The following is a 22,324-nucleotide window of genomic DNA, read 5'->3' as shown; positions in this document are numbered from 1 at the left end:
AACCAATGCATTTCAATCGGGAGATTTTTTTCGACTTTAGAAGGGGACTTGTCAAAACAACAATCCGATTTCTCCGGTGTTTGCAGAAGAACTCCTCAAAAAATGAAACTTCCCACGTCCCTTAGACCAAGTCTCACACCATATTGTAGCATAACTGCGTTGGCCCACAGCAGAAAACAATAACGGCTCTGAACATGTGACACACCTACGTTGTTTTGGCCGATTCTTTTCAATGGGCCTGCGTCCACGTCACGTGACTGTCATGGTTGCTATGATGGTTTGAAAAAAGTCTGACAATCGTGCTCTGGGACACGATTGAATAGATCGATTTTCGTGAGCATGAGCACGCTACATAACTAGAGGGTGCACTGCACTATCTGCACACCCCTTCTGAAGCCTCTCTTTCTTTTTCTCTCTCTCTCGCTTCCATCTCTCTCGTTTCGTTTAGTCCTGCACGAAAATAGTCTGAGAAACACAGACAGACAGACAGATAGATAGTCGTAACTACTGACTAGGCCCTGTCTACTTTTATATCTACATGAAGCCAGCAGCACAGCAAACATGCAAATAACTTCTTAAAGCTGGCGTTTGTGTTGCGCTGGTGACACGTATGGTAATATAACATAAGATAAGGGTACGATAAGAATGCTTTATGTGTATACTGAAAATGTGCTTGTTTGTTTAATATTTGAATTATGACACAATTCTCTCTCTCTCTCTCTTTTCTCTTCTCTCTCTCGTTTCGTTTCGTCAAGCACTTTGCAGCACTAATTGGCGTGATTGGAGTAGTTTTCTCAGCCTGAATCATTGGATTTCTTTCCTCAAAGCCCGCCCACATTCTCTTGGGGGCCAGTGGCTGTGGTACGATGTTCTTCAAAACACCTCGATGCTCTAACACTGAATAGAAAAGCCTGCACCAAGCGTGTCCTTGCTGGAGGTTGATGACCTCATTGTCATCCAATGTCATTCAGGTCTTGAGATTTACTTTTTCACTTGGTAGCACTGGTGTTCTGAACTTCAGAAAGTGAGGAGCACTAGCAAAAATGTAAGGAACACAAATTACCAAAAAAATGTTTTTATTGATTTTTTTTTTTATGTTACACCAATAGTAAGAGTGCTTCTTTTGAAGAAAAAATTGGGATGTAAGAATCAAGTTCAGAGCCCTCACTGTAATTCTGCATATTTAAAGGATTCACCAATAATCCCCCCACCAAAATGTAACATTCCCCATGGGAACACCCCTACTAACATCTAATGGTAGCACCCGCCCTCACTCACAGTGCAGAATAATAATAATAATAAGAAGAAGAAAGTCCCTGTAACTAACTAACCAAAACAGTGTTTTTGTATTTAAGTCAAACATGTCTAATTTAATCGTCTCATTTAATGCAGAGAGCATTAAACCTACCAACGAAGATATACAGATTAAGATACATTTATTCAGGCACATAATGATTGTACTTCCTACCAAATGTACAGCGAAAATGAAAAAACACCTATTTATAAGCATAAACACACACTATCTCTCTCTCTCTCACTCACTCACTCAGTGTGCAAAACATTTACCCTGTCTGTCTGAATCGTTCTCATTTAAAGATTGATTAAGCACATCTGGATCAACATATTACCGGATATAACAATTTATAGTGTGTGCTTCCCTATAATTTCCCTGGAATTAACATACCTTTAAAATTGTTACAATATTGTTCACATATTGTCTGCCACCCTGGTAAAGCAAAGGCTAAAACGTATGTCTTTGTGGAGCCTGACCTGATGGCTTTTGTTTAGTGGAACCAATGTTTCAAAGGTTCCCCAGTGTGGCCCAGTACTTTAATGAAGGATCCCCTGCTGGTTCTTGTAGAATCACTCCTCCCTGTATTATTTATAATTTATTCTGTACTTTATTTTGTTTGTGTTCTATTCTGTCAAGCACTTAATTATTATTATTAATAATATTGCTCCTAGGAATGCCAGTATCAGGCATGCTATTGCAACGCAAATCTCATCCTCCTGGTGCTGAGGAGGCTGCCAGTAGTTGTTGTCAGTTTGTCGATGATACACAAGTGACTGAGGTGTAGTACTGTACTGAAGTGACTGAGGAGTGGTGCTTGGTCGAATGTTATGTTTCGGAGGACGCTCCAGTTCTTGAGATCTGTTGGGTCTACAAGGCGAATTCCTCTCGTTGATCACGATGAACAACAGCAGTCCGACACACGCCAGCTGGCCCCACCTGATTCTTATAGAGGAAAGTACGGAATTGCCTATGCCGCTCCCGAAGTAGCCTCTGATCTCTGACAGCTCAGACTGTTGTCTTCGGTCCGAGGAGAAGACTCTGAGCTCCCTCAAGAGGTTGATGGTGATCTGGTAGGTGTGCACTGGGTCATACACAGTCCCCTGACCCTGATAGGCCTGGTAGTGCTGTGTGATGAACACCTGGTCGATGGTGTCCTGGTCCAAGAGTGAGAATATGATGCGAGCCCTGTTCAGTTCCTCACCCCCCAACAGACGGTTTAGGTCATTGGTGAAATAAGAGGGCAAAGAGATTCTCTGATTGCTGATTGTGGGGTTGATGTTGCCGAGGGTGAAGTACCGGTGGCCGTAGGGCACTGGATCCAGGAATCCCTGAAAGTTTCCATAGTGATGAGTGCCATAGTCTCCATTGTCTGGGTCAAAGGTCAGCCGTAGCCTGTTGTTGTTGTTAATTTCAATGGTGTTGGCAAACCAGTGGAGCAGCACAAGGCTGTGCTGGGGCACTGATTGGCCGAATGGGATTTTCTTTAGGTCGTTGATTGAGTTGATTCTGATAGTTGATTCAGTTGGAAGGATTGATAGAAAGAGGACTAAAAAGACCATTAGATGACTTTCCGACATGGTGGACCTTGAAAAAAAAACACAAAACACATTTACACATTTAAAGAAAAGTTGGTGAAACATGGACTATCGCCTTTTTAAAAATCATAATGATATCAATTGTATATTCATTCTTATTTTTCCATGCATTGTTAAGTACTTGATCCTGCTTGGTCAAATGTTCCTTTAACATTCTTCTAACAGTTCCAAATTAATGTGCTACAAATCCAGCAACAACAACAGTCAAATAGAGCTATCACTGTCAACTAATACACCCACCCAAACCCTGTCCTGCTATTAGGCAAGGCAAGGCAACTTTATTTATGTAGCACTTTTCATACACAAGGCAGACTCAAAGTGCTTCACATATAAACATTGTCATACAATAAAAGAAAATAATAGATAAGTAAAATAGATAGAAAATAAAGGCAAAGTAAAAAAAAAAAATGCATTTTAGAAAGTGAGAAAATAAAGGCAAAGTTAGTAATAAAATAAAAAATAGATAGAAGCATTGTAGATTTAAGATTTAGCAGAAAGATAAAGCAAACATAAAAGTCTTTAGTCTTGTTTTAAAAGCTGTCAGAGTTGGGGCAAGTCTTAAACCCTCAGGGAGTTTATTCCAGCTTTGCATAGTAGCTAAATCCTGCTTCCCCATGTTTCGTGTTGACTCTGGGGATAATTAACAGATTGGTCTCAGAGGATCTTAGTGGCCTAGAAGGCTTATGTAGTGGAAGCATATCAGTTAAATATTTTGGCCCTAAACCATGTAGGGATTTATAGGTTAGCAACATGATTTTAAAATCAATTCTCTGACATACAGGGAGACATAAATGTAACGATTTAAGAATTGGTGTAATATGTTCAAATTTTTTGGTCTTTGTTAGAACTCTAGCAGCAGCATTCTGAACAAGCTGTAGTTGCCTTAGATTTTTTTTTTGGGAGACCTGTAAGGAGATCATTGTAGTAATCAAGCTTGCTAGTGATAAAGGCATGTACAAGTTTTTGTAAGTCTTCGGTAGACATGAGCCCTCTAAGTCTTGCTACGTTTTTAAGGTGATAATATGCAGATTTTGTAACTGATTTGATGTGACTGTCGAAATTTAAATCTGAATCCATGATAACCCCTAGATTTCTGGCTTTGATTGAGGTTTTCAGGGACAGAGAGTGAAGGTGTTGGGTAAGTTTAAGCCTTTCGGTTTTAGCACCAAATACAATTATCTCGGTTTTGTCCTCATTTATCCTCATCCTCATCCTCATCCTCCTCAGGATGAGGATGAGGATTTAGTTAGTTGTCATTTAGTTGGAGGAAATTTCGGCACATCCAGTCTTTCACTTGCTCAATGCACTGGCACAACAGATCTATGGGCTGATAGTCATTTGGTGATAGCGATACATAGATTTGCGTGTCATCAGCATAGCAGTGATGGTCAATATTGTTATTTTGCATGATTTGCCCTAGTGGGAGCATGTAGATGTTGAATAGAGAGGGTCCTAAGATCAAACCTTGTGGGACTCCACATGTCACGTTTGTTGATTCTGACAAAGTCGCCAATGGAAACAAAGTAGTTCCTATTTTGTAGGTAGGAAATAAACCAATTTAAGACTGTGCCTGAAAGCTCCACCCAGTTTTCTAATCTGTCCAAAAGTATTGTATGGTCTACAGTGTCGAATTCAGCACTGAGGTCTAGTAGCATTAGTATTGAGATTTTGCCAGAGTCTGTGTTAAGACAGATGTCGTTTACAACTTTAATAAGGGCGGTCTCTGTGCTGTGAAGGGGTCGAAATCCGGATTGGAAGGTGTCATAGCAGTTGATGCCAGGAAGTCACTAAGTTGCTGGAGGACAACTTTCTCAATGATTTTACTTATGAAGGGTAGATTTGATATTGGTCTGTAGTTGTTAATAATAGAGGCATCCGCTTTTTTGGGGTTTGATAACTGCAGTTTCTAAGGCTTTTGGGAAATTGCCTGATTGGAGAGAGTTTTTAACTATTTGCATATGTCTATTGCTAGGCAGATAAAAACATTCTTAAAGAGGTTGGTAGGTAAAGTATCAAGGCAACAGGTGGATGGCTTCAGTTGTGTCACAGTTTCCACAATAGTTTTAGAGTCTATGACATTAAAGCATGTCATTGCCACATTACTTTTGCCTGAATAGGGTGGTAGTCCAACATTTTTGTTTAAAGTGGAGACATTGATGGCGCATCTGATGCCTTCAATTTTATCAGTATAAAATGCTGCAAACTCATTGCATTTCTGTGTGGAATGAAGGTCAGGTGGAATTTGTGTTGGGAGCTTGGTCAGTCTGTCAACAGTTGCAAATAGGGTTTTGGCATTATTAGTATTGGTTTTTAATGATATTGGAGAAAAATGTTTCTCTAGCACTTTTTAAGTCTAAATTGTAGGCACGGAGGCTCTCTTTATAGATGTCATGGTGAATATGAAGTTTTGTTTTACGCCATATGCGTTCAGCCTTCCTGCATTCTTTTTTCTGGGCTGTTACAAAAGCAGCTTTTCTCCAGGGTGCCTTTTGCTTTCCAGAAATCGTTTTAACCTTATAAGGTGCAATGACATCTATGATTTTCTAAATTTTCAAATTAAAGTTTTCTAAAAGATTATCAGCAGAACATGGGTTGAGAGGTGCTAGCAAGGAGATGGCCTTTTTCTTCTAATGTACTAAAAAGTACATTAGAATGTTCATTGATATACCGTTTTTGACAGTATTTGATTTGGTCTGTATGTCGGGAATAAAAGATATATTAAAAAAAACACAGAAATGGTCCGACAGTGAAGGATCAGTCACCGAGAGATCTGAAACATTGAGACCCTTTGTGATAACCAGGTCTAGAGTGTGCCCCTTACAACGAGTAGCCTCTTTCACATGTTGAGACATATCAAATGTGTCCAAAATGGTAAAAAGGTTTTTCGCACTTATTAAAATCATCAGTATGAAAATTGAAGTCACCAGTTATAACTAGACAGTCAAAGTCTGTGGAGATGCTAGACAATAATTCTGTAAAGTCATTGAAGAAATTTGCAGCGTATATGGGTGGCCTGTAAATAATTAATAGTAGAACTGATGGAAAACCCCCAAATAACATCCGTTTCCCCTGAAATACATGTTTAAATATAGCAGTGATACAAAGGGTCGGGTTCATTTACTTAAAGAAAGGATTACGCGATGGCTTAAGTTGCAAAATAGTTGAGGTGCTTTTTATTTCCAAAAAGGAGTAACAAGATACAAAAAAAAAACTGGATGTCCAAAAGAAAGTAAAAGAGATATTCAAAAGGATTTTGAACATCTCCATGATCAAGAGCCCTACAGTCAACCACTCTGACTGTCTTCAAAACGAACTGACCTCCTACACTGTGGTTGGCAGGCTTTTATGAGCCTAGCCCCTCCCCTTAGCCAAACCATTACCCAGGTATTCAATTAACACATGTTTTACCCAAATTACTATTGAATATTTGTTATTCAATGCACAACATAATACCTCTCCCAACATCTACCAAGTCCAAGCTATATATTCTACATAAACACATAAACTTACATACACGCTCATATACATACATATGTCTCCCATGAGCTAATCTCAGATGGTATCTCCCACCATCAGCACATCTGAGCCACCTGCCGTTCCCTCTATTTAAAGCAGCCTTAAGCACGCACTCTGGTTGCCACCTGGAATGAGTGAAGAAACATGATAAGTATCAAAAAGAACCAATAAACCATAAACCAATATTAAATAAACAGTCCCATTTGTGTGTGTTTGTATTTGTTGCTATTTACCTGCAGGGGATTTGTGTAAAGTTATGAGCTTAAAGGGAAATTGGATTGTAGTGCGTGCACTCACCACAATAACAGAAGGGAAGGATAAGTAAATGAATGGGTATACTGTCTTAGCTAGAAACTAGTGGCATGGCCTTCATGTCACAAGCAGCAACCCCTCCACCTCTTTTTCCAGATCTACATACATCAAAAAAGTTATAGTTGGGAGGAGCTGACTCTATCAGAACAGTTGCACTGTTATTTTGTTCTAGCCATGTTTCAGTTAAAAACATAAAATCAAGTTGAGAAGTGGTAATAAAATCAGTAGCATGTTTTGATCTTCTTACTGGTTATATCCTTTATGGTTGATCTCCTACAATCAGAGTGTCTGGTTCATCTGCTTTCTGTGAGATGGGCCCTAAGTGGCGGTCGCAGACGCATGCACAGCTCGACTCCGTGGCGACTGGTTCTTGTTCGGTCTCTGTCCGCACCGTTCGTCTGGACACATCCTGGGGCTCAGGGGTGCACGGGTGGCAGATGCATGCACAGCTGGCCTCTCTGGCGACAGGGTCATGGTCGGTCTGTGTCCACACCATCTGTCTGGACGCATCTCGGGGCTTAGGGGTGCATGGGTGGCAGGCGTGTTTGTGGACTCTTGAAGTGGCAGGAACCGGTTCTTCAGCGGCATGGTAAACTTCAGCGATTGGCTAATCCGGCTTTGGAATGTTGTTTGGGCTTAGCGCCGAATCTGTGCCAGTGAGAGGCAGCTGGAACTGTCTCTCTCTTGTCCAGCTTCGGGAAGGATACAGTGTAGCTTTGATCATCCTGTTGTGTATTTGTCTGAGCTAGCTCAGCAAACTCACCCATCGGCACTGTATCCTGGAGGAGTCTAATGCTTTTCTAATGCTGCTAGCCTCGTTTCAAATAAAGCCACTGTCTGTTGCAGTTTGGTGCAGTCTGTGCATTTCCCAGTCTCCGTGCCTGAGACATCAGAGTACAGAGGCATGTTGGCGATAGGAAAGTCCAAGGCTTTTGCTCCGGTCTGATCCGGTAGTCAAAGTGCCAAAATGTATTGTTGAATCGAGCAATGGAGGTTGACGGAAACAAACTATATATTCTAAAGTATTATGATCATGAAATAAAATAAAGTAGACCTGAATGATGAATTAAGTAGTTTTTGCCACTGCCTAACGGAGCTTCGGGAAACACGACCTCTCTCTCTGCTCTCTGCTGCTAGTAATAATGCCTGTTGTGGTTATAACTTACTAAGTTTGATCATTAAAAAAATGTAGCATAGCAAAACACACATTGTGACCCTAATTCATAGTTCATTATAAATATAAAATCTGTCCATATTTCTTAATTTGCAAAACATTCAAATAATATAAGTATGTCATTTGTTTTGAGGTGTGAGCTGCTTACCTGTTAGGCTACAGTTCAGTATTGGTGTGGAATCCTTTCTGCCGTTGTCTGAGCTCTCAGTCCTGATCTGCTGTGGTTTTAAATACAACCCTGCTTAACTTTCTTCGTTTCACAGAACAGGAACAACGTTTCTGTTGTTGGATCTCTTGTTTGGGGCGGGGGTGGAACTCATGTTGGAACATGTTTTAAAGTGGTACAATTTATTTGTTATGTTGTGTGGTGTAGAATGTTGGTGTATTTTAGTGTCTCTCTGTTTTCACATTTCTTAAGCCTATGAACAGCCCAGTGCCTCTCCTACTGATACCAGGTGTTATTTCCAATATTCCTCCATTTGGTATGTCCCAACGAGGACGAACCAACCCGTTTGTCTGGAGCATAGCCAGGGCCATCTTATCAAGGGACTGCAACTGGGCGGAAGTAGTGTGTGTAGTTAGTGTGTAGTGTGTGTGTGTGTGTGTGTGTGTGTCGTCTAGAATGAGTGGGTGTGTTTCAGCTGTGCAACGCGGAACACCTGTGATCGTAAAAAGGGGGTGACATTGTGTTTAGAAAAAAAAATTATAATAAAAAATAAAAACAAAGTTTAAAAGGAAACTGCAGACTGACGCTGGAGAATAATTTGACAAGACCTTTAAGCATCGGCTACAGCAGCATGATATTAAACATTTCTGTACATCTAACGAGACCAAGACATTGACGAGTAAAAAGCTTTTTCTTGTTCAGTTTTTTTTTTTTTCTTTATGTCTACTACACGCTTGTTTCAAAAAGATACAGACGCAGTATAAACACATATATTGTATAACTACCAACATCAAAATTGCAACCACTTGCTCATACGCATTTTAGGGGAACTAAAAGAGGGCTCAGATTGTTTACGTCTTCTCCTTTTTCTAGATACCGTGTTTGGTGTCTCAAACTCTGATGTCTCAATTGCATTATCACTATGCAATAGAGGGTTGTACTTATATATGTTGACCGTTTGTCTAAGGCGTTTATTAGGTATAGTAGATAGTATGTTACCGGCTAAAGATTTCAGAAAAGTAACCCAACCCGGCGGTCTGGCAGAATCGAAAACGCTGTAGGGAGCAGTAACATTCTTTAACAAATCATACATACGAGACCTGTTAATAGTTTCTCCTTTTAATACAAACTCTCCCTTATCTGACCATGATACATCTTTAGATTTCTTCAACAATTCCAATATATGTTCGGCATTTCTCTTGCTTCTTGTAGGTAAATGTTTCATTATCTTATTAAAAATATGACCCCCACCTTCACGATCCTCTACACCAGCTGTGTGAACCTTGGGCCCGTCCTCGGAAAGTGATAGTTAACCCCCCTTGCTCATGTTGTCTTTGTTTAACCAGGGCTAGATAACGCTGTAAAACAGCTCCGTACTTTTTGGCTTTTGGATAACCACCATTGCATGTCTTTACCTGTTGTGGAAGTTCAAATATTTAAACTTCAGCGAAACTTGTCGCACTGCAAATCCACGTGAACGCGCTCGCCGTTCACGTGGAAAAATGTTGCCCCGTCAATCAAATCTTGCCGCTGGTTTGTGCCGCGACAAATTTCGCCCGATACACGTCTCTACGTTGACTTTGTATTGAAACGTGTCGCCCAGCGAAGTTTGGTGTGAACGCACAGTTACAGGCAGAGGGGGTGAGGTCAATGGTGGCCAGTCATCATTCTGGAACCCAACACATGAACTGGTCTAGACCACGATCATCTGAGAATTCAATGTCTGCATCCGTTGGTGCTGATGAGGATCTCCCCCGATGGCCTTCAGGGATGGAGTGATCGTTACCTGATTGATCAATATCAATCAGAGGGTATCTAGTTCAGTAGTGTTTGTATAGTAACAAATGCTTGTCGTATGCTCCCATCGGGCTGAACAGTGACGTGTTCCACAGACTGCAGGAACAGGGTTTGATGTTTTGTTGACAGCACCGATGATCCTCGTTATAGTTTCAGATGTTAATACACTGACGGGTCTTTTGAGGGATCGTTCCGGAGGGCTTCTAACCGTGACCGGTGGGCCGCTATCTGCTATGGCAACAGGTTTTATACCACGTGCTAGAGGTGATAGGGGGAGTGTAGCTATGTGAAAAATAGAAAGAAACATGAGGCATAAAAATAGATATACATATACAGTATTCTTTCTACATATTTCTGGGTAGCTTACCGCTAGACGTGGCCACCATGTTGGTCAGATCACCAAGAGCTGGTCTTGGCTTAATCCCCGGAGTCACCGTATCAAACAGACCTCCCCAATAACAAGGATTTAGTTTTACCCACATGGTCTACACATAAAAAATAATAATAATAATATTAATGGGGTTGGATCAGGTATGTTGTATGCCTAATAACAAACTTTTCATCAAAACAAAATATAAAACAGTTACGCATTGTTATAGTCCTAATATAACTGAAATATAAAGTTTTAGTCGATACTTTAGTCGATCAGCATCTCGTCAGATCTGTGTTTTCGCTGTTTGTGGTGGTTTTATTACCCACAAGCACGGTCACTGCAACAGTCAATCAGCTCAGGCCGTCACTAGCCATTAGACACACACATTTTGTAAACTCTACACTTGTTAAATATTTTTGCCATCTAAATAGTCTGGGCCGATATATTTAATGGGAATTCCTCGGAGTCACCGTATCTCGTATATACCACAAGATAATTTGATACACGTTTATATAAGGCATATCCACAGTGTTTCATATACATATAAGGATACCATTATTAAAGTGTACCATTATAAAAGAGAATAGAATAGTTTCATAGAATAGTATGCTATCTGAAACGGTGCTGTTTAGGAGGTTTCATCAAGATGGTGTGGTTGCTGAAATTGCTTTTAACACTTTAATCATACATGATGAAATACATGAAAGACAGCCTTTAACGTTAATGCATAAGGCCTACCGTCGAAGTAGTATTCATCATTATATTTAAAACAGGTCTACATACTTTAATATATATATATATATATATATACGTATATATATATATATATATATATATATATAGGTAGGCCATATTAATGAACATATATTGTATATACCAGTCTGCTTTTTTTCCCCCACATACTCATTTGATCTAGCTACAGTATTTTATATCAAAATAATACTCATTATAAAATATTTTGTTTTTACATTCATTCCAGGATGACACACACAACCATAATCCAAAAAAAATAAATCCATAAACAGGGTGGCCCCCACCGATACGCTGCAAATGACACAGCTGAAACACACCTCATTCCAGGATGACACACACACAGGGGGACCACACTGGAACTAATGAGTGACACGGACGTGACGGAGCCATTAAGACACAACGACATGACAACTTCCACCCTTCCATCTAACATCAGGGGGTTAAACGTTGGTTAAACGTACACACACACTACTTCCAGTTTCTAAGTAGGAGACCACAGAAACCTCTCTGGGGGGTGTATTTATCTACTACTTACTCGCCCCAATCCTTTGGTTCGGTGAGAAGAGGGATGGACAGCCAAGGAGCACGTCAGGAGACTGCTCCTCACCTCCTACACTAAGACTATTCCACCTTAGTCTGTACCTGTGCTGTATTACATCCTGGAATAAACCATCTATTCACCCTCTGATCCAACCGGTCAAGTTGATTAAAGTGTTGCGTCTTTGCGGCTACAAAGGATATGTTTATTTCCTTTAAACATACAGTCAAGGAAAGGGCGGGGGAGACTCTTGTTAGAGGAACCTGTTTTAAAGAAATATGATTTAAGGGTTTTGTCATTGAGGCGACAAACGATTGACGTGATTTGAGTTCTTATCTCAGCCTGGATCATTGGATTTCTTTCCTCAAAGCCCGCCCACATTCTCTTGGGGACCAATGGCTGTGGTTCAGTGTTCTTCCTCAAAACACCTTGATTCTCTAACACTGAATAGGAAAGCTTGCACACAGTGTGTCCTTGCTGGAGGTTGGTGAACTCATTGTCATCCAGGTATAGAGATTTACTTTTTCACTTGGTAGCACTGGTGTTCCAAACTTCACAAAGTTAGGAGCACTAGCAAAAATGTAAGGAACACAAATTACAAAAAAAATATATATTGATTTTTTTTTTATGTTACACCAATAGTATAATAATATAGTATAATATGATTTTGAAGAACAATTGAGAGTAAATACATACATTAAGTATGTCAAATAAATGTGTTAATACTTAACTAAAGAGCATTAAACATGCAGAATGGTATATTATATGCACTACCAAAAATGTAAGATATACAGATTAAGATACATTTATTCAGGCACATACTGATTGTACTTCCTACTAAATGTACAGCGAAAATGAAAAGACACATATTTATAAGCATAAAACACACTCACTAACTCACACAAACACACACACACACACACACGCAGTAGTACTTTAATTGTCAAGTGCAAAACATTTACCCTGTCTGTCTGAATCATTCTCATTTAAAGATTGACAACACATCTGTTTCAACACATTACCGGATACAACGATTTACTTCCCTGTAATTTCTCTTGCAGTTTTTGGTTCCCTATGTTTCCATAGTTTTGATATTGTTCACATATTGTCTGCCACCCTGGTAAAGCAAAGGCTAAAATGTATGTCTTTGTGGAGCCTGACCTGATGGCGTCTGTTTAGTGGAACCAATGTTTCAAAAGTTCCCCAGTGTGGCCCAGTACTGTAGTGAAGGATCCCACTGGTCCCGCTGGTTCTTGTAGAGCACTAACATCACTCCTCCCTGTAGGGTATGGCGTGGAACTCCACTCCAGTGAACCTTGGCCTTCCCATGGGTGCCAGCTCTCACCTCTACTGTCATCACCTTTAAAGCTAGGCAGGCTCTGGCACCCCTCTACATCTCCAAACGTTTAAATTTATTGTATTTATGATTGTATGTTTTTGCAGTCTTATTTATTCTGTACTTTATTATGGTTTTATTATATTCTGTCAAGCACTTTGTAATCTAGGAATACATTTCTTGACTTATATTTTTTCTAAATAATAGTATAGAATTATTAGTATTGTTAACACTAATATTATTATTACTACACATCTCCTGCAGGCTGTAGAACATTGATCATTGTCCCTGTCCTGATCAAGTCGCATGTAGTTGTAGTCGTTTTCTGGAATATTTACAGTTGTGTCCTGAGTTACGCTTGTTCGAGTGTTACGTTTTGGAGGACGCTTCGGTTCTCGAGCTCTGTTGGGTTTGCAAGGCAAATTCTTCTCGTTGATCACGATGAACACCAGCAGTCCGACACACGCCAGCTGGCCCCACGTGTTTCTTATAGAGGAAAGTTTGCGATTATTTATGCGGCTCCCGAAGTCACCTCCGATCTCTGACAGCTCGAACTGTTGACTTTGGTCAAAGGAGAAGACTCTGAGCTCCCTCAAGAGGTTGATGCTGATCTGGTAGGTGTGCACTGGGTCATACACAGTCCCCTGACCCTGATAGGCCTGGTAGTGCTGTGTGATGAACACCTGGTCGATGGTGTCCTGGTCCAAGAGTGAGAATATGATGCGAGCCCGGTTCAGTTCCTCACCCCCCAACAGATGGTTTAGGTCACCAGTGACGTAAGAGGGCAAAGAGATTCTGTTATTGTTGATCATGGGGTTGCTGTTGCCGAGGGTGTAGTACTGCTGGCCGGGTGGCAGTCGATCCAGGACTCTCTCATAGTTTCCATAGTGATGAGTGCCATAGTCTCCATTGTTTGGGTCAAAGGTCAGCTCTATGAAGTTGTTGTTGTCAAATTCTATGGTGTTGGCAAACCAGTGGAGCAGCACAAGGCTGTGCTGGGGCACCGATTGGCCGAATTGGATTTTCTTCAGGTCGTTGATTGAGTTGAGGATTCTGATAGTTGATTCAGTAGGAAGGATTGATAGAAAGAGGACTAAAAAGCCCATTAGATGACTTTCTGACATGGTGGACCTTGAAAAAAACACAAAACACATTTACTCATTTAATATATATAATATAATATATTTAATATATATAAATCTTCTTCTTCTTCTTGTATATCAAACAACATTGTACAAACATTGTATAATCTTAGTATACCATGTATTTTCAATAATTTATCCTGACTGGTCATAATTATTCCAAGGGTGAGCATTACTTTTCAATAATATAACTGCAAGCAGTGATGTGGGGGTCAAGCTGAACTAATTTGCAGAATAGACCAGAGTAGCCACATCAACAAGATAGATCTATGTCAGACACACGGCCTTCAGCACTTTCAACAAGTTGAATGTCAAAAAATAAAAGATTGAATGAGATATGATCACACTCGCCCCCCTAGAGGTCAAAGGTCACCAAATTCCTTGGGCAGCATCAGGATAGGGTCATAAGTCTATGAGCCAAGTTTGGTTAGGATACATGAAGGCCCTGCAGAGATATGAGCTCACTTCCTGTTTGACGTCCCCCTGAGGTCAAAGGTCACCAAATTGTTTGGGTGTCCCCAGGATGATGTCATGAGTCTATGTACCAAGTTTGGCTATGATATGTTAAAGAGTTGCTGAGAACAGGCTTACTTCCTGTTTGGCGGCTTCGCCATCAAGTTTGATTGGCTGTCACAGCCAAACGATTTTGAATTTAAAAACGCTGTTACACACATGCGTTCAGCGTGGTCTGAAGATCATATATGGCAAGTTTCATGAAGATTTGTCAAAATTTGTGTTCTGTGGATATGTACTATTGATTTTGACAACTTTCAACATGGCTGCCAAATTCTGATGTTTCCATGAGAAATAATTCATGAGCTATATGGGGAGGTCTGACAGTATCACCAGACATTAAATATAAGCTTGAAATATACTCATGTGAAGAGAGAGGAGTTAAAACACATATTCATTAATAACAGCGCCCCCTAGAGGTCAAAGGTCACTTTTTAATGAGTGTCCCCATGATGATGTCATGGGTCTATGTACCAAGTTTGGTTATGATATGTCAAAGGGGTGCTGAGAAATTGGCTTACTTCCTGTTTGTCAGCTTTGCGGCCGAATTTGATTGGCTGTAGCGGCCACCCAAGTCATAGGGTGCCTTGAACTCGGCTTGGATGAAGGATTCCAATGATACCTTGATTGTGAATATTGGATGAATGGGTCAAAAGTTATAAACATGAATGCATGTCCAACTTTGACCTGTTGGTGGTGCTAGAGCTCATGGGCTAGCGACCTCAAATTTGCTGTGAGGGCTTATGGGACTGTCCTGAATCAGTGTGTCAAATTTCACAACTTTTTATCATGGGGTTCTATGGGCTGCCATAGACTCCCATTGAAGCATAATAATAATAGGAAAACGTACAATAACAATAGGTTGTCTCGCAGCTTCGCTGCTTGATCCCCAAATAGAGCTATCACTGTCAACTGATACACCCACACAAACCCCGTCCTGCTATTAGTAATGAAACCTGTGATGCCATAAGGGGAAGATTTCCAAAACAGCTTGTAACAGCTAATCACACCACACCTTGTGGCATGTCATGGGACCTTTAATTTGCAAAACATTCAAATAAAATAAATGTTGTTAGTTTTGTAGCTTACCTGTTAGGCTTCTGCTCAGTATTGATGTGGAATCGTTTCTGCCGTCTGAGCTCACAGTCCTGATCTGGTGTGCTGCTGTATAACCCGGTTTCACTTTCTGTTTCACCGTAAATGAAACTTGAGGGGGTGGGGGGGGGATCTCATGGTGGAAGCTGTTTTAAAGCAATACGATCCAATTGTTATATGGTGGGTCTTCAAAGATGGCGTTATTGGAATTTTTGCAGAATGTATTGTTGGATATCTTTTTTCAAAGCCTGCCCACGTTGTCTTTGTAATTCACCTGGAACTATGTGTGAAAGGGGCTTTAGAGCGCTGTATGTTCATTTCCTTTAAACATACAGTAAAGGAAAAGCACTGGGCAGGGGTGGTGGGATCATATTGGGTACTGGGGGATCATATTGGAACCAGCAATATGATTTAAGGTTGTTTTTTTTCTTTTCTTTATGAGGAGGATTCACAACAGTACAATTATAGTGGTCAGAGACACATAATCACCGCATTAGCCCACCTAAATTGGTGGTTCAAATTTTGTGAGCAAATTGGGATGTTATCCCAAAGCCTTTCCCAGTTGGTGTGGGATTGGTGATGGGTTAGATCAGTATTCCATACAGTGGTTATCCCCATGGGCGTAAGGACTGCTTCTTGAAGGGTTTTGTAGAAGCTGGAGACAATGCCTCTGCTGCCCTTTTGTTCAGATAGTTTGATAAGTGGATGTATGGGTGGGGTCATCCCTATGTCCCTGGGTCCTATATTCCCCGGGTCCTATGTTCCCCGCTTTGTATGTGACCAGGGAGCGAATGTGTTTTTCATAGGTGGAATCCGGAAGAATCATGAATATTAAGGTTACGGTTATGGTTATGGTTAGGTTTAGGGTTAGGAGTCAGCGTGTGAGTTTGCCTGACAGGCTGCCTGTCCAATCCTAGCGCTTGAGGCTGAACTTTTTCAGGATTCCGCCTACGAAAAACACAGTCGCGACCGGGGAACATAGGACCCGGGGAACATAGGTACGCTCCCGTATAGGTAGTGGTGAACCCCAAGGGACACCGTATGTTTTTCTGACAGTTCTAACTTGGAAATAGAAAAAGAGTGATGAACCTGGTAAATTAAATTATTTTTTCAAATCTGTAAAGGATCTCAAAACATCTCCATCCATAAGACCAGGGAGAATGTTGATTCCCTGTTCTAACCATTTTATATTATTTTAAAACACAATGTTTTGGAGAGAGTGCAGCAAATAGAATATTTTCCAGTGTATGAGGGTACACTATGTTCCTTTCGATTTCTACACAAGAAGGATTTCTATTTGTAGACAGCCAGTTCTGTAGGGGACGAATCATGAAGCTGATGTAGTACAGTATACGGTAGCCCTAAACCACCTGCATTAGTAGGCTGAAAGAGAATGGAAGTCTGGATTTTGGGACGTTCCGTATCCTTTCCCAGTACTCAGGTGGGGTTGGTATTGGGAACATGCCTGCATAAAAATGTATTCTAGGAATGAGGGATATTCTTCCTGATAAAGATAAAGTTAAATCACACCATCGGGCAAGGTCTTCCTTTATACAGTTATACAAGTGTTTGAAATTCTTCTTTCCAGTTATGTCAAGAGAGGAGTAGAATTCTACTCAAAGATATTTGAAATGAGAAACAACAGGGACCGTTGGCACCCAGTCCGTTATAACTGGATAACTATAACTATACTATAACTATAACTATAACTATAACTTAACTGGATGTCTGAATATAACTGGATATACTACCAAATTGGTGGAATATGTTCAGGACGTGCGGGAGGAATTGTGGAACTCTATCTAATGCCGCTTTTCCACCGCCAGTACCAACTCGACTGGACTCGACTCGCCTCGACTGGTTGCGTTTCCATCTAAAAAAGTACCTCTTCAATGTGGGCGGGTCGTAGAAAAGAACCTCTCCACCATGGGCGGGTCGTCATTAGGTTTTAATCACGGGAGACGCGATTCCCGGGAAATCTGAATCTGATCAAGACAATTTCCTGATTCCCGGGAAAGGTTATGATGGGAAATAAAATAAAATAAAAAGCGCAATTACTGCGTGTCTATTGTTGTCATACGGTAACGTTGATAGAGGCGAAACTCGAGCCCTAGGAAAGGAACGACACTGAAACGAAACAGCGAAACGCTGATCCTCCGGAGCCGGTCCGTGGACTCCAGCCACGCCGGACACACACAACCACGCCCGACACACATAACGACGCGCAGCCTAACTCTAGCCCCGGGAAAGGAGCGACACACACGGCGAAACGCTGATCAGTGTCCCCCTCGGGAGCGGGTTCGTAGACTCCAACCACGCCGGACACAACTTAACTTTGAGTGATTATTCCCATTTACAGCCGCTGGCCAATCAGTTACCAGCAGCCTGTTTACGTCACACAAAAGTACCTACTCCTCTCGCTTGGAACCTCGACGGAGGTAGTACTAAAAAAAAGTACCCGGTACTAGGTACCAGGTACTTTTTTTGCCAATGGAAACGCAAAAAAGGTGTGGCGAGTCGAGTCGAGTCGAGCTGGTACTGGCGGTGGAAAAGCGGCAAAGTATAATATTATATCATCACAATAAAGGGAGAGCTGATGGTTTGTGCCTTTTAATGTTATCTGGGTTATATCTACCGATTGACAGATCTTTTGAGCCAATGGCTCGAGAGAGAGAGAGAGAGAGAGAGAGAGAGAGAGAGAGAGAGAGAGAGAGAGAGAGAGAGAGAGAGAGAGAGAGAGAGAGAGAGAGAGAGAGAGAGAGAGAGAGAGAGAGAGATGGCGGGACAACTTTGGTGGGAGGAACATTGGGTGCCTGTCAATACCATGGCTGATGGATTACTGTAAAGCGTTTTCAACATTCCCATGATTTCCCCACCAAAGCCCACGCGCAACATAATGAACCAAAGAGAGGACCATTCCAGAGGTCAAAAGCCTTCTCGGCATGAATTGATAAAACAGCGCACAGGGTTGTCATCCCCGAGGATTCGTGTATGAAATGGAGGAGACGTCTCAAATTATCTGAAGATAATCGCTTTTTAACAAATCCCGTTTGGTCGAGGTGAATTATTTTAGGCGACACTGTATCTAATCATTTTGCTAAGATCTTAGCGTAAAGCTTGATATCATTATATATGGTCGTAATTAGTCACAAAACCGTCCCTGACCAATCAGCATTCATTAGCAGAATGCTAGCTTGTATGGCCAACAATGGCCCAAACTGTAAGAAATCTAAAGGACATAAGTACTCATTCATTCGACTTTTGAGCTATAATCTATATTGAACTTGCGGAATCTACAAGCAGGTGAAAGAGATCCATTTAGCCGTCTAGCCCCATAGACCCCCGTTCAATCTGCACTCATGCGATCACCCCCAGTGGAATTCTAATGGAACTGCAACCAAGTGTGATACAATGGGGCTCAATAGAGAGTGCCAAGGCTCTCCGTAGACGGGCTCTGGTAGCACTGCCAAATGCTTGCACAATGTACCATTCCCCATGGGAACACACCTCCTAACATGTAATGGTAGCGCCCACCCTCACTTGCAGTGCCGAATAGTAATAATAATAATAATAATAAGGAAGAACCCATAACTCGTTATCACAAACAGTGTTTTTGTATTTAATTCAAAGATGTCTCATTTAATTGTCTCATTTAATGCAGAGAGCCTTAAAACTACCAACAAAGATATACAGATTAAGATACATTTATTAAGGCACATAATGATTGTAGTTCCTTCTAAATGTACAAAGAAAATTAAAAAACACAGATTTATAAGCATAAAACACACAAACACACACACACACACACACACACATACAGTAGTACTTGAATTGTCAAATGCATTTACCCTGTCTGTCTGTCTGAACACATCTGGATCTACATATTACCGGATATAACAATTTATAGTGTGTGCTTCCCTGTAATTTTCCCTGTTAACATACCTTTAAAATAGTTTTGATATTGTTCACATATTGTCTGCCACTCTGGTAAAGCAAAGACTAAAACGTATGTCTTTGTGGAGCCTGACCTGATGGCGTCTGTTTAGTGGAACCGATGTTTCAAAGGTTCCCCAGTGTGGCCCAGTACTGTAGTGAAGGATCCCACTGGTCCCGCTGGTTCTTGTAGAGCACTAACATCACTCCTCCCTGTAGGGTATGGCGTGGAACTCCACTCCAGTGAACCTTGGCCTTCCCATGGGTGCCAGCTCTCACCTCTACTGTCATCACCTTTAAAGCTAGGCAGGCTCTGGCACCCCTCTACATTCACAAACGTTTATATTTATTGTGTCTATGATTGTATTGTATTTGGTGTCTTATTTATTCTCTACTTAGTGTTTCACCTATTCTATTATCCTATTCTGGTTTCATTCTATTCTGTCATCCACTTTGTAATCTGCTTTCGAAAGGTGCCATATAAATTAAGTTCTGGACTTGTATATTATTATTGTTATTATTATTATTGCTATTATTATTACTACTATTCCTCCAAATATCTTGCAGGCTGTAGAACAACATTGATCATTGTCCCTGTCCTGATCGAATCGCCTGTAGTTGTAGTCGTTTTCTGGAATATTCACAGATGTGTCCTGAGTTGCGCTTGCTGGAACGTTATGTTTCGGAGGACTCTCTGGTACTCTAACGTAAGGTTTCAGAGGACTCTCCGGTACTCTAACGTAAGGTTTCAGAGGACTCTCCGGTACTCTAACGTAAGGTTTCAGAGGACTCTCCGGTACTCTAACGTAAGGTTTCAGAGGACTCTCCGGTACTCTAACGTAAGGTTTCAGAGGACTCTCCGGTACTCTAACGTTAGGTTTCAGAGGACTCTCCGGTACTCTAACGTAAGGTTTCAGAGGAAGCTTCGGTTCTCGAGCTCTGTTGGGTCTGCAAGGCAAATTCCTCTCGTTGATCACGATGAACACCAGCAGTCCAACACACGCCAGCTGGCCCCACATGTTTCTTATCAAGGAAAGTTTGTGATTATTTATGCTGCTCCCGAAGTCGCCTCCAATCTCTGACAGCTCGGACTGTTGACTTTGGTCCAAGGAGAAGACTCTGAGCTCCCTCAGGAGGTTGATGGTGATCTGGTAGGTGTGCACTGGGTCATACACAGTCCCCTGACCCTCATAGGCCTGGTAGTGCTGTGTGATGAACACCTGGTCGATGGTGTCCTGGTCCAAGAGTGAGAATATGATGCGGGCCCTGTTCAGTTCCTCACCCCCCAACAGATGGTTTAGGTCACCAGTGACGTAAGAGGGCAAAGAGATTCCATTATTGTTGATCATGGGGTTGCTGTTGCCGAGGGTGTAGTACTGCTGGCCGGGTGGCAGTCGATCCAGGACTCTCTCATAGTTTCCATAGTGATGAGTGCCATAGTCTCCATTGTTTGGGTCAAAGGTCAGCTCTATTAAGTCGTTGTTGTCAAATTCTATGGTGTTGGCAAACCAGTGGAGCAGCACAAGGCTGTGCTGGGGCACCGATTGGCCGAATGGGATTTTCTTCATGTCGTTGATTGAGTTGAGGATTCTGATAGTTGATTCAGTAGGAAGGATTGATAGAAAGAGGACTAAAAAGACCATTAGATGACTTTCCGACATGGTGGACCTTGAAAAAAACACAAAAACACTAATTTAATGGTCATTGCACCGTTGGTCAATAGTAGCAAAGAATGAGTGAGTCGGTTTTGGTGAAAATAATGCTGAGGTGCTCCTGGTTCACTCTGTTCTAGTGGAGGAGGTGCTCCTGGTTCACTCTGTTCTAGTGGAGGAGGTGCTCCTGTTTGACTCTGTTCTAGTGGAGGAGGTGCTCCTGTTTGACTCTGTTCTAGTGAAGGAGGTGCTCCTGGTTCACTCTGCTCTAGGCCAGCAGAGCTAGGCTGCTTAAACGGCCTTGGCCCATTGTGTTACAGGTGTAGGACTTGAGCCGCTTTAAACAGGAGAAGCTCCTTTCTACACCTGCAGATGTAGCTCCAAATGTTGCCACTAATGAGAACAGTTTGTAAAGCTGAGGCATTGCACTGTCCAACTCCATGTCTTTAAGGAACACCAAGAAATCACACAGCTCTGTCTCTGTCTGCCCGCAACCCCATAATACCCCCCCCCCCCCCCCCCCATTGTTATTATAAGCATCAACAGATTTTACAGAGTCTCACTCCAGCCAAAAACCCAAAGTTGGCAAACCTGCCAAAACGATATTAAACTTGAACAAGGAAATGTGGGAACTATGTTAAACTGAAGCAAGGAATTGTGTGAATAAGTGTATGAAATGTACAATGAAAATTGTCTAGCAATTTCACCAAGCAAATATCAAGAAATAGGTTGCAGTTCATCTTCCGACTCGCTTGCAAAATCTGCGATGGGACTGAGGAATGAAGAGAGCTCCGGCGAAGTTTTATAGGTAGTCTTTCGCAGACCCTCCAATCATCACGCAGAAGCCCAGCGTCCAGGCCAGCCCACTCCTCCATTCACCCCCAGAGACGCTGAGTGTCCGTGGGATGGACATAATCGCAGCATTACCATTATCCAATGACCGTTGACTTTCGACGCACTAAAAAAAGCTGTTCTATGCAGCCCCATTGAAGCGGATGGACGCTGAGCTTCAACAGGCAAACGCACTGTGACGAATGTATGAGAAGGAAATCGAGTCAGTCGACCTGCGATAAGCAGCTGATTCTGAACGAACTTGTCTTCGAAATGGACGTGTTCTAACACATTTTTAGTCAAT

At 41.6% G+C, this 22,324-nt stretch overlaps 2 protein-coding genes and 1 pseudogene across 4 annotated transcripts; all 3 read right to left on the bottom strand.

The window, feature by feature from the left end:
• Positions 1-1,601: 1,601 nt before the first annotated feature.
• On the bottom strand, positions 1,602-2,871 carry LOC311363318 (uncharacterized protein; the record flags this gene model as incomplete). The annotated part of the gene is made up of 2 exons (XM_084483272.1): positions 1,602-1,611; positions 2,087-2,871. 2 exons carry the CDS (start codon positions 2,869-2,871, stop codon positions 1,602-1,604), a joined length of 795 nt encoding a protein of 264 aa, XP_084339398.1.
• Positions 2,872-12,438: 9,567 nt separating this feature from the next.
• Positions 12,439-15,680, bottom strand: LOC311362953 (uncharacterized protein). 2 transcript variants are annotated; one of them, XM_084482866.1, is made up of 3 exons: positions 15,599-15,669; positions 15,031-15,131; positions 12,439-13,985 (listed from the first exon to the last, which is right to left on the bottom strand). In XM_084482866.1, the coding sequence occupies exon 3, from the start codon at positions 13,976-13,978 to the stop codon at positions 13,040-13,042; it is 939 nt and encodes a 312-aa protein (XP_084338992.1). In that variant the 5' UTR covers positions 13,979-13,985; positions 15,031-15,131; positions 15,599-15,669; the 3' UTR covers positions 12,439-13,039. The 2 variants fall into 2 exon arrangements, with proteins under 2 accessions (XP_084338992.1, XP_084338991.1); XM_084482865.1 differs by lacking the exon at positions 15,031-15,131 and having other exon boundaries at positions 15,599-15,680.
• Positions 15,681-16,517: 837 nt separating this feature from the next.
• LOC311363317 lies at positions 16,518-21,198 on the bottom strand (annotated as a pseudogene). The gene is made up of 3 exons: positions 20,404-21,198; positions 20,118-20,272; positions 16,518-16,552 (listed from the first exon to the last, which is right to left on the bottom strand). The product of its transcript is annotated as an uncharacterized misc_RNA (transcript).
• Positions 21,199-22,324: the final 1,126 nt, after the last annotated feature.

Source organism: Micromesistius poutassou (genome assembly GCF_964030765.1).
Source record: "Micromesistius poutassou genome assembly, chromosome: 18".
NCBI lineage: Eukaryota > Metazoa > Chordata > Actinopteri > Gadiformes > Gadidae > Micromesistius > Micromesistius poutassou.
This window is presented reverse-complemented; position numbering and strand designations above follow the sequence as displayed.